This window comes from Cicer arietinum, chromosome 3 (genome assembly GCF_000331145.2).
Source record: "Cicer arietinum cultivar CDC Frontier isolate Library 1 chromosome 3, Cicar.CDCFrontier_v2.0, whole genome shotgun sequence".
NCBI lineage: Eukaryota > Viridiplantae > Streptophyta > Magnoliopsida > Fabales > Fabaceae > Cicer > Cicer arietinum.
Window position 1 is genome coordinate 18,452,380 of NC_021162.2, and position 12,839 is coordinate 18,465,218.

At 30.6% G+C, this 12,839-nt stretch overlaps 1 protein-coding gene across 2 annotated transcripts; it reads left to right on the plus strand.

Annotated features, from left to right (window-relative positions):
* The first annotated feature begins 7,002 nt into the window (after positions 1–7,002).
* On the plus strand, positions 7,003–12,317 carry LOC101508829 (protein-tyrosine-phosphatase MKP1). Of its 2 annotated transcripts, XM_012713445.3 has the most exons (4): positions 7,003–7,407; positions 7,493–10,029; positions 10,691–10,877; positions 12,024–12,317. In XM_012713445.3, the coding sequence occupies exons 2-3, from the start codon at positions 7,540–7,542 to the stop codon at positions 10,745–10,747; spliced, it is 2,547 nt and encodes an 848-aa protein (XP_012568899.1). In that variant the 5' UTR covers positions 7,003–7,407; positions 7,493–7,539; the 3' UTR covers positions 10,748–10,877; positions 12,024–12,317. The 2 variants fall into 2 exon arrangements, with proteins under 2 accessions (XP_012568899.1, XP_004492084.1); XM_004492027.4 differs by having other exon boundaries at positions 7,003–10,029.
* The last annotated feature ends 522 nt before the right edge of the window (positions 12,318–12,839 follow it).

Consider the following 12,839-nt stretch of genomic DNA (forward strand, 5'->3'; position numbering starts at 1 on the left):
TCCCTTCTTCCTTGTCTACCTAAGAGAAGTGGTTTAATATCATCTTTTCTGTTTGGAATCATCCATCTACGTCGTTTTTATCTTCATTTATTTAAATAAGTGATTTTTTTTATATATTTAGTTTTTCTTTCGTATTTTTTCCTACAATTTCGTCATTTGAGTGCAAAATTGTTTTGTTTGTCGTTTTAATACATTGTGGTTTGATTTTCTATCTTGTCGTAGTGTTCGTATAATTCAGATTGACATACAAACTTCGATTCATTATAAATTCAATCAATATATTTTTTTGAAAATAACAAAATTCAACATTACTAAAATTAAAATTAATAAATCTACAAATAAACTAACAACATATAAATCAATAGCAATGGATGCCAATTAGAATTTGAATCCCAACGCACGACTTTATAACAATCTAGTTTATTCCGTTAATTCTAACTCTTCATTGATTGTAGTTTTATTTTTAATATTGGAGATTGTGTTGATAAAATATTTAACACAATCTCAAAATATAAAAACAATAATTTAATTAAAATAATGACGATTGAAAATGAATCTAGAGTATTGATTTAAAGCTTAGCTGATTTAATTAACAGTATTTTGACCCATTATCCTTTTTTTAGTTAGCCATCATCCTATCGTTTGTTATCATGAATTTCATGTAATTATGATATGTGATGATATGAAAGTCAAAACTCCATCAATATTATCTTTGAAGTTGTTACTAACTTATGCTAGACACTACACATTACTACTCGTAAATTTGATGATCAAAAGCATTTTTCAAAAAAGAACCCTTGATGATCAAGATACAGAGTAAAATAGTAATTTTTGTCTTTGAAATCATAAAGATTAAATTGATTGGTATTTTTTTAAATAAAAAATTAAATTGATATTTTATAAATTTTAAAATTGAAAGATCAAATTTTAAGACTTCAATAATTAAAATTATTTAATTTAAAATAGATGAGTTTCTCACAAGAAGTTAAGAGAAGTCTAACTGCTATTTCTTTCTTGCAATGTTGAAATTTGTCAAGTCCATGAGAAAAAAAAATATTGAAAGAAAAAGGGTAAAAAAGTGAATGTATGGACTAAATTGTAAGATTCATCATGATATTTTAATAGTTGTATTATTGAGATAAAAAATAAATGAATTGTGTTTAATGTGATGTGGCATGATCCACCTTAATTACCCTTGACGGAGATACTCTATGACCCTATCTTTTTTAAGGGGGGAAAATTGAAGTGAGAAACAGAGTAAATGGCACGAAACATAGGAAAAATGGGTTGTTGACAAGCACATGTGTTATTATTTGTTTTTTATTTTAAAAGAGATAATAAATATTACTATAATTAATTTAGATAATTTTTGAAGATTCAAATTTATGATAAGATATTAAATTTAAGGACAAGGAAATGTATAAATGATTGCGATGAATAAAAATCATGGTGCAAACAAGAAATAACGGAGTGTTTTCGATAATTTTTTTGAGAATTATTTACAAATATTTTTATAGAAAGAATCTTATATAAATATAAAGATAATTTATTTGTCATGTTCGAATATATTTTTTTTTTGTAACTTTGTAGAATGATATTTGTAAGAGTATAGTTGGATGATTTAAAATGTATTTATAAAAATGAGAGTCGTCATCTTTTACGTTTTAAGTCGGTTTTATAAAAGTTAAATTAGACTCAAACTAAATTTTAAGATGACATCTCAACCTATTTCAGATATATTATGCCACCTTTTATTTACTACTATCGAACACTCAAATTACGTTCCTGATGTTTACTCTTGAATATAAGAAGGGTATAAAGAGTCTTTTATTAGATGAAAAATCTATTAATAAATAAAAAATATTTTTCAACTTATATAAATTGATTTTATAAAATTAAAATAGACTCAATATAAAAACTTAATAGTTTTCTCAAGGTCAGACAGCATTACATGGGCACAAATATCTTCCTCATTTTATGCCAATGGTTGAATTAGTATATGAAACTATTGGTTAAATTAAAAGAAACTCTTCTCATCTCATCAAAATGTTCTTGGATAAATATAAGTTTAATTTTAAAAAAATAGTTATCATGTTAATATATGTATATAAAGACTTTTATTCGGTAATTAACGCGTGATTTGGCTCTGTTGTGGGACTACGAGATATCCATATATACACATTAGTTTTATAATATTTGGACCAATTATGAGACTTTTTTTAATAAGCAAATGGTATTAATAAGTCACATTAGTGACAATGTTTTAAAAAGATGAATATATAAAATTCTCTTCCTGATTCTCTCGTTTTAAATTTAATGACAAGTCAATTAGTGATAGATACTTTGTCTATAACTTTGCTCACTAATTTAATTTTGTTTAAGTAGTGCTTTTTAAAATATAATTATCTATCATCTAGTCATTAAAATAGTGCTTACTAAAAATGAATAGCTTTTTCCTCTAAAAAAATGAATAGCTTTTCTCGAATAATACTTTTCTTAAACGTCAAAATCTTGACAAAAGGAAATCTTTTTCCTTAAACTGTGATTAAACAATTACCTAAGAATATCAAAAGTTGAATTTGTTACTTCAAATTGTAGACCTCGACTTTGATTTCTTGTTTGCACTTGCTGACTATGGTCATCATGTGGGCCTTTATATCCTCTTGATACATTAATAGAAAGAATAATTATAAAAAAATAAAATAATAAATTTTACATAAAAAAAAGTAGCAACGAAAACAAAAAATTTATGTGTCATTTTTTAATAAGAATAATTATTTTAATCTACTACTTTAATACATAATTAGTTTTCTTAATTTAAAATTTTAGATTTTATAATTTTTTGTGAAAAAATATTTCGTATTATATAACACTAACACTGTTGTTAAAAAAATACTGTAAGATTTGGTTTGGGATAACACAACCTCAAGGGAAAATTTAAATACATTTGACAATTAATACAAAAACTTGTGTATTGATTGGTTCAGTCTCAATCATTTTTCATGTCCAGTGTCCACTGCTTGTCTTATTTAAATATTAGGTAATGGAAGACTTTTAAAGCTAGTGTGAAAACTTTTTATAATAATTAATGTATTGGGTCCCTAATAATAAATTTAAATATTACCTTGTCTCACCATAAATGATATTTATAAATAAAAGTGTCACAAAATGAGTGATCTTTAATTTTTAATGAATATTTTTTATTATTTTTTCAATTGTATTATCTAATTAATGTTATTTGCATCGTTCTTTAGACAATATTTTCTACTTTATATTGATACTATTTGTTCCTTAGTAGTCTCATATCTTCTTTTTTTACTATAATTTGTTATTCTAAAGAGCTAGTCTACATGAAGTCGTGAAGATTATGAACATCCTTGTTGGGTGGACTCACTCTTCAAGTAGAACCCACCAATTTTACAGTATTATTATTATTATTGAAATAAAAAGAAAAAGAAAAAAAAAATTTAATGGGCTTGACCCACTTGAAGGTAATAAAAGGGATTTAGAAATCCCCAAGAATACATAGAAAGACAACAGAAGAACGGTTGCTAGAGAAGAAAAATTAGGGTTTGGTTCCAGTGGTGGTAACAAGTGTGTAACAAACTTGTTCCGTTTTTGTTCTATTTAGTATGTTATTCCTACCACTGTTTGTTATTTTAATATATAGTAGTTTTATTTTGTCTGAGGAAGGTTGTTATAGTGTTGTTATTGTTGATTGATATTCCCTATTGTTATTAGGATGACTCTTGATGTACCCATTAATTATTATAGTGGAAGTTTTTATTGGACTAGGTCCGTGGTTTTTATTCTCTCAATTTGAGGGAAGTTTTCCACGTTAAAATTGTGTTTGTCTCATATTTAATTTTCTGCCAATTATTATTGCTCTTGGAATTGTATTTTCTGTTTGGCCATTTATCTGCACAGGTGGGGAAAAAATATTCCGCATTATTGAGATAATTATCGCTAATTATCTTTGGTTTTTCCCAACAATCATTTAGCTGAAATGTGTCTAATGAAGAAAAAAATATGATTTTCTATTCCTTTTAGGAATCCAAAATGGTAGTTTTTTCCTTTGTCATAGACCAAATCTGGAAGAATGTGAAGGGATAGAAAAAGAGTTGTCTCTCCATGGTGGGCAAGGAAACTCTTATCAAATGTTATTGTTAAGTTTGTTAGAAGAGAACACAATTCTATAGCTCATAATCTAGCCTTTTTGTCAAAATTTGTTAGGAATAGAACTTGGTTTGGGTCAACTCTTGATGTTTCAATTTTTCCTTGTTTTACACTTTGTTTTGTTGTTGTTTGTTATGATTATGACTGTGTTTCAACTGTTGTTTAACGAAATTGTGTTTAACTTCAAAAAGACAAAATAACGATAAATGCACTAATAATTGAAAGATTAATATGATAAAATTATTATTTTTCTCTTTTATTTGTAAATGTTTTTTAATATGTGTGAAATGGTCAAATAAATCATCAATTGAGAGAGAGAGGAGTATATAATTTTAAATTATAGTGTGGAATTGTAATTTTGATGTAGGGTCGATACACATATCGAAATCTAAAACGAATTTTAATATGAGATTTTTTAAAGCTTATAATAGTACTTTAGTAAAATTACTATTTTTTTATAATTAATGATTTTTTAGACACTTTAGAATATAAAATCATTTATTAAATTAATATAATAGATTTTGTAGTTTTTTAATTGATAATAAAGTTAAATGATTTCACTATAAAAAAAAGTCAAATGATTTGTTTCCCTTGTAAATTCATGAGTTGGCTAACATTATTACGTGATTCAATTGCAGAATAAAAATATCATGTGCTTTTTAGCTACTATGAATAGAGGTTTATTAATTTTCTAATGTCCAAGCACTCATTAAATCCTCTTATGAGCATGTTTCAATTCACTCTATAGTTTTAGGCATTATGTCTAATAATCTAAGCTAGTTAGTGTGTCGATTTTTTGGTTTACCATATCAATATTTGGATTTTTATTCATGAAACTCTTTTAATATTTAATGATTTATAAAATGAATTAAGCCGATCAAGATCATCATAAATATATATGTTATAAACACAATGATTAAAAAGGCTATGCATCACATAACAATGCTAAACCAACCATTTATCATACACCTTCATTATATCTCAACATATAGAATTTATCTCATAATGAACGTGAAATAAATCATGAACAAAGAAGTCATATTCATACCATAGTAAGAAAACATTAATAAATATAATAATGCAACGTAAGTAACGACCAAATATTGTTAACATAAATCGAAGCAATAAAGGGATGCAACTCTACTTCAATGATTAAAATAAAAAATGGAGAATGAGATGGAAAAAGGTGATGAAATGGAATAAACACATGGGCAATGGTGGGTAATTCTAGACCTAGGGCAACAATCCTCTTCACTTCCTTAAAGAAGATTGGTGTAATCTCTTTATTTTGTCACCTAAATCAATCTTAATAGTGCAAAGGTATATTAGTCCTAAAGTATAAGAAATATTCCTTTCCTTTCATGGCTCGCAGAGTCACCATCCTTGAGTTAACCTTTTAAATTTCAACTCAACAAGGACAATAGCTCAACTCCAAATAATTGAATGGTGTAGCACCTCATATTTGTTCAAATAATCAAATTACTTAAAACATGCACACTTAAAACACTAGTGAAATCAAACAAAAGGGGCTACCTGTTGATAATTAAACTAAAATATCATAACTCCTTATTAATTATAGCTCCACCATTGGTCAAAAGCAAGGTTTGCTCATAATCGTATAGAAAAGAAGAGCATAAGTGTGATCATTGCTTCATAGAAAATCTTGCTTGAGTAATTTGTTTGTCAAACGTAGGCGGTGGTCTAGCCTTGAATTGACTCTTCAACCACATAGAAAACTATTGGATTATGATCATCTAAAAAAGAATTATGATATATGTTAGATTGGTCTTGAGGGTTCATTAATGAAAACAATTATCAATGATTTTTTGTTTTAGTGCTTTGTTTGATTATGTTATTGTTTGTTTAAATTTGTATCTCTTTAAGTTGTTAATGTATTTGATATTGCATATGCCAATTGTTAGGCAAAAATTGATTGGTCAATTGATATAGATGTCAAATGATTGAGACTTTACCATACTTATAACTTTTATTTATTTTTTTTATGGAGATCTTGTATCATTTAGACTTTGCTCACGCTTAAAATTTATATCCTTTAATTAAAAAAAAAAAGTTCTCTTTTATGTTTTTTTATTAATGATTAATATTTCACTTAAGAAAAACATTAGGAGATAATTTAATCCATTGAAAACATTTCTATACAAAACCTTGAAAAATTAAAATGCTTTTTTATTAATTTTTTTCTATTTATTACCAAAATATATCAATTTAAGAAATATATACACTTGACAAAGATCTCTTCAATTAATGATGAGTATTTCATTTCAATTTTATTTTTATTTTTTATGAAGAAATTTAATCCCTTAAAAGTATATCTATCTTAGAAAACTTTGAAAACATTAAAAAAATTCTTCAATGATTTTATTTATTTATAAATAACCAATATTTATTCATTTAAGAAAAATACATGTTTGTTTTCCTTTCTCTAGATTGATATTTCACTTAAAAAGGAAATTTTTACGAGGAACACTTCTACCAAAAAGAAATCCTTGAAAACATTAAAAAATTCTTTATTGATTTTTTCTTCTATAAATAGCCAATATATAACCATTTAAGAAAGATACATGTTTGACTCATATAATTATTCTTATTTCATCTTTAGGTTAGATTAAATTCTGCATTTGCATTGGAAGATCATCATCATGATTACTTTTTATGACAACTAACAAGAAGATAATGAGATAAACCCTCAACATAAAAGGCATTTTTGTCAAAATAAAAAACAAAAAGGGCATAAAATTAAAATTTTTGATCCAAAAGAAATTCATAAAAATATTAAGACACTCACTCAATGCATTATTTTAGTATGACTCAACCTTTCTATTCCTTCCTATAAACTACTTCCCTTTCCTTGCTCATTCAACAACTCAACACCCCTTTTCTTCCTTTCCCAATTCCTCTCTCAAATCAAACCCATCCCTCAAATTCCAAATTTCATCCATCTTGAAAAATTAAAAAAAAAATTATTATAAAAAAACTCATCTTTCTCTCTTTCTTTCTCTTCAATTTCTATATAATATTTTCCCTCATCATCATTCAATATTTTCACTTCAAGATTCCCACACTCAATTTTCAATCTATCTATTTTCTTTCTATATCATTTTCAAATGCTTCATTCTTAGACGGTTTCGATTTCACAAATTCTCATCAATGCGCACCGTTTTGTTTCATCGCAGAAAACCTAATTTCTAGGGTTAGAGTTACTGATTTAGGGTTCGTGTTCTTTCTTTCAACAAGTTTCCATTTTTATACAAAACCCATATAATTCTCGCGATTTCGTAACGATTTGGCATGGTAGGTAACGACGATGCTCGAGCTCCGTGCCACCTTTCATCTTCCCGGAAAATGTTTTGGCGTTCGGCGTCGTGGTCTTCTGCTCGCTCCTCCGCCGCAAACCCTTCCGGCGAACCGGAATCGAATTTCGCCGATCCAAATTCTGGTCCGGAGAATTCCAACCGGAGATTTCCTCCGCCGCCGTTGACGCCTCGGTCGCAGCAGAATTGTAAGGCGAGGTCATCATGTCTTCCGCCGCTTCAGCCACTTTCGATTGCTCGCCGGAGTTTGGACGAGTGGCCGAAGGCGAGTTCCGACGATATTGGGGAGTGGCCACAACCACCTACTACTCCTAGTGGAAGAGGTAATAACAGTAATTGCAATAGCAATGGTGAAAGATTGAAACTTGATTTGTCTCAAATTCAGCAGAATAATATTAATAATAATCATGATAGTAGAAATAATGGTGGACTTGTCAAGAGAGATAAAATTGCTTTTTTTGATAAGGAATGTTCAAAAGTTGCTGAACATGTTTATCTTGGTGGTGATGCTGTTGCTAAAGATAGAGAAATTTTGAAAAGGAATGGGATAACTCATGTTTTGAATTGTGTTGGTTTTGTTTGTCCTGAATATTTCAAAGCTGATTTTGTGTATAGGACTTTGTGGTTGCAAGATAGTCCTAGTGAAGATATAACTAGTATTTTGTATGATGTGTTTGATTACTTTGAGGATGTTAGGGAAAAGAATGGGAGAGTTTTCGTGCATTGTTGTCAAGGTGTGTCTAGGTCAACTTCTCTGGTTATTGCTTACCTTATGTGGAGGGAAGGACAGAGTTTTGATGACGCATTTCAGTTTGTAAAGGCGGCAAGGGGTATTGCCGATCCGAACATGGGTTTCGCATGTCAGTTGTTGCAATGTCAGAAAAGGGTTCATGCATTTCCTCTTAGTCCTAGCTCTTTGTTGAGAATGTATAGGATTGCTCCGCATTCGCCGTATGATCCTTTGCATCTTGTTCCGAAAATGTTGACGGATCCGTCTTCAAATGCTTTGGATTCGAGGGGTGCGTTTATAGTGCACATACCTTCTGCAATATATGTTTGGATTGGTAAAAATTGTGAGGCTATCATGGAAAGGGATGCTAGAGGGGCTGCGGGTCAGATTGTTCGGTATGAGAGAGTGCAAGGATCTATTATCATGATTAAGGAAGGTGAGGAACCTCTTTCCTTTTGGGATGCTTTTTCGAAGTTTTTGCCTTTGATGGACATGTCTGGTAGTAGAGTAGAAAATTGTAGCAAATCAAGTGTTAATAAGATTTGGCCCGGTGAGAGGAAAGTGGATGTGTATGATGTTGATTTTGAAGTTTTCAGTAAAGCCATCATGGGAGGTTTTGTGCCTCCATTTGCATCATCGGATAATGAACATGAAACCCATCTTCCTGCAAGAGAGAGTAGTTGGAGTGTTTTAAGGCGGAAAGTTCCGTCTACTAACGTGAAGGAGTTTATCTCAGCCCCTAAGTTATCCTCCTTACCACGGGTTTACTCAGATTCCATGTTGTGTATTCATACATCTGCAAATTCATCTCCATCCTTATCATTGACGTCAACGTCATCGTCTTTATCATCATCCTCGTCGCCCTCTTTTGTCTCTCCAGATTCCGTTTCTTCCGATTCTAGCACTCACTCAAAGTTATTCTTAGAATTGTCCCCTGATTCCTCCTCTCTAGTTTTTGCTCCTATTCCGGTATCTCCATCTTTGTCTAACTTCTCTAATTTGTCCCTCTTGTCAAATTCTAATTCTCAACCGGTGTCTAAGTGTAAAAATAATCATGGTGTCAAGTTATCACCACATCCATTTTCTCAGCCTGCCGCTTTACCATTGATAAAACCATCAACTTCCATTGCCGAACGCAGAGGTAGTTTATCTAAGTCTTTGAAGTTGCCGTTAATGAATGATAAGACACAAATAATAGATAAACCGTCAACTATTTGCGCCACTCGGGAACACAGTGTTCTCGCTAACAGCAACTTTAACTGTGTGCAAGATTCAAACAGTATAGATTATATTTTTGAGTCCACCAGCCATGTCAAAGGTGGGGGTGCGGATTCAATTCGACAATGCGAACTGGCAACACGCCCAGGCATAGTGGATATTGCAGGCTGCAAGGAATCATCGCTTCTGAGGAACTGTGTTGAGCCTTCTGTTGATAGTTTGTCAAGAGAAAATTTGAAGTTTACATCATCAAAGGGAGCTAATGAAAGTGGCTCGTTGCAGTGTAGTAAGGCACAAACTTTAGTATATTGCTGGCCCAGTTTAGAAAAGATTGATATTTTTGGTGCAAATCATTTAGATTCTGAGGCTGCTTTTGTCATATTCTCTCCAAATATACATACGCATGCAGGAAATGTCTTATATTTCTGGGTAGGGAGTTCTTTCAAACTGGATGCCTCACAGGTTTGGTTAGATAGTGATAGACAGACCAGTTTTGTTGGAGCAGTTGACTGGAACCGAATTGGTCGTGATCTCATAGCTCGGTTTAGTTTGCCAAAGAATACAGTCACTAAGGTATGATCCTATCTCTCTTTTATCTCATTACATTTAATAACTCCACATTATAATCAAGTTGCATCACTCATGACATGCATGTCACATTTAATTTATTTGGACTCCTCCATTGTTTTTGTGTATAAAGGCCCAACAGTTTGTTAAAATTGTACCAACATGGAATTGATTTCATGCTTTTTAACAAAAAACCTGTAGTATTTTTCTCTGGCTCCCAAAATAATGTGCAATCTTTGTACGTGATTTCGGGGGTGAATGGGCCTCACAATGTAAGAAGCAGTGAATTCTCTAACTGAAGCTAATGTAAGTTTGGATTGGAGTTTGCTAAATTTTCATTTACCATTTAAGATTTTTGGTTGTCCTGCATTAGGAATGTGTTTTATCACATTAATATTTTTTACTTTTTAAAGAAAAATCCAAAAAGGGTGAAATTGATGATCGACTTTAATGGTTTGAAAGGTGATAGATACTTCATCATTCTAGTTCATAAAGAGTTTTTATTTTGTGGTAAAGATGTGGAAAACGAAGGCCTATCAGCAACCTTACCTTCTGTTTGCCTTTTGATTTATGTATTTAAATGGAAGATTAATTAAGCTTCATGCAACTGTCGATTGTTTCGATATTTTCAATTCTCATGTTGACATTTAAATCTGTTCCTGAATAGATTGTTAAAGAGAACGAAGAACCACAAGAGTTACTCGCTTTGCTGAGTTCATTGTAGCACAAGAGGTACTAGGAGAAACCTCGGTTCAAAATCGCGTATCCTTTCCTTCATCTGCAGCTGTCTCTATGTATGCCAATTTTGAAGGCTCTCTAATTTGATTTCCCCTGGGGGAAAGAAATCCAGTGAGGTAAGATTGCATCATCTAAGCAGTTACATTATTATTTCTGAATTATGAGCATTTAGTTTATGGGTTTAATGACTATGCACTGTCAGTGTAAACAATTTTACACTAACAGGTAAAATCAGCTATTGACTATATAGTTATTGATTGATGGGAGTTACATCATGAGATGAGATGATAAAATCAATGCTTAATTTTAAGTCTTGGTGTAAAATTAGCTTACACTAACAGTGTACAATCATTTTTCTCTTAGTTTACTAGTTTAATGGACATATACCGACATGGAAAAACAGTTTACACTGTCATTCAATGATAGACCACCATTTTTCCATGTCATACAACTAGTTTCAAAATATCCTTACAAAAAGTAAGGTGGTGTGGCTAAAAAATGGGTTTTCACTAGATGGTAGTGTAAAACAGTTTTACACTAACAATGTATATCCTTTAAATCCTTAGTTCATTTATATGGTTTTGTTTTGATCAATTAATTTATATGATAAAAATTGGTTTTTTATGTTCCTACAGTTTGTATCAACTCTTAGTACAGTCTGTATCAACATTTTTACACATTTTTTTCTGTGGATAAAAAACATCTTAGTTAAATGGCACCATTTTTGGTGTACCAGTTGCATAAATATCATGTTTCTAATGCTAAACAATTCGCGCTCATTCTTTTTCATGTTCTTTAGTCTTCATGCCTTTGCTTTGACGAGTGTTGCATTGCATGATTATGTCTCTTGTGATACCATGAAAACCATCACAAAATCTTAGGAGCAAGATTCTTCACTTTGCTTCTGCAGATGACCTGTCTCGGATATAACTCTCAGAACTAACCATTCTGAGTATAGTTGCATTAACCTTAGTTTTTCTGTTCAAGTCCTTAAATTGGTTTATAAGTTTGGTAAAATGAATTAAATCTCTGTCGAAAAGAAAAACCTTTTAAATGTTACTTATGGCATCTACTCACTTCCTCTCATATTAGGTTTCATAATTGTTTTTATCAAATTATTTGTCACTTTGTAAATACATTTTTCTTATATTATCTTCATTTATTTGTATTTCAACTTCCTACATTAATTAGTCATTTCACCAAACTCTTAAATTATGCATGCATGGCATTATGACTTACTATTTTGTATTTGTTGCTTGCAGGACATTGTAGCTCTTCTGATTCTACAATGCTTTAACACTTTCAACCTAGACATTTATGTTCAACATACTGATTTTGTTGTCGCATATTCTCATGTTATTTAAGGAGGGAGAAAGAATCTAATTCCTTCATTAAACATATCACTTATTGAGAATTTCTAAATTGATAGATTAGGTCGAAGTTATATAAGATCTTCATTAAAAAAATTCACATAGTTTTAGTTGCACATTGTAAATTGCCGAAAAATGCATGCTTGTATGATATATAAATTTGGTAATTATATTATTTTACATGTCCCTTGCGAAGTTATTTATGCTTGCTGATTTCCTTAATCAAATAGAATAAATGTAGTCAAATTATTGAATGATTGAGGATAAGAGGCAAAATTGTTTTTTTTTTTTGGGTCCAAACACTGATTAGAGAACCGAAATAGAGGGAGGCTTTGAAGCAGCAGCGGCTGCGTGTGAGAAATTTTAACCCAAATTCTCTTTTAAATTCTCAACTTCTCTGTTTATGAATTTTGTTGTCGTACCTCGTTCTTCCTCAAGGTAACATTTTGTTCAATCTAATCAAATATAAGGACTTAACTATTTTGTTTTCATTTAGAGTTTGGGATATCACATCTGCTTGATTAATTTCCTGCACATACGCCATAGGACTTAGGACTCTAGACGCCATATGGTTAGGTAGCCATTTATATCCTTCCGAATCATCACACTTTTGCCAATTGTAATCCACAAAGCCTCTTTCTCAATTACTTCATTTGCACTTATCATGCTTCTCCACGCGTAGTTTGGTTGGTGACCCACTTTAACTTC

Coding starts and splice junctions, on each gene's coding strand:
- LOC101508829 (XM_004492027.4), top strand. CDS start 7,486: ATGGTAGGTAACGACGATGCTCGAGCTCCGTGCCACCTTTCATCTTCC. Junction 10,030..10,690: donor CAAAGAATACAGTCACTAAG/GTATGATCCTAT, acceptor GTTCCTGAATAG/ATTGTTAAAGAGAACGAAGA.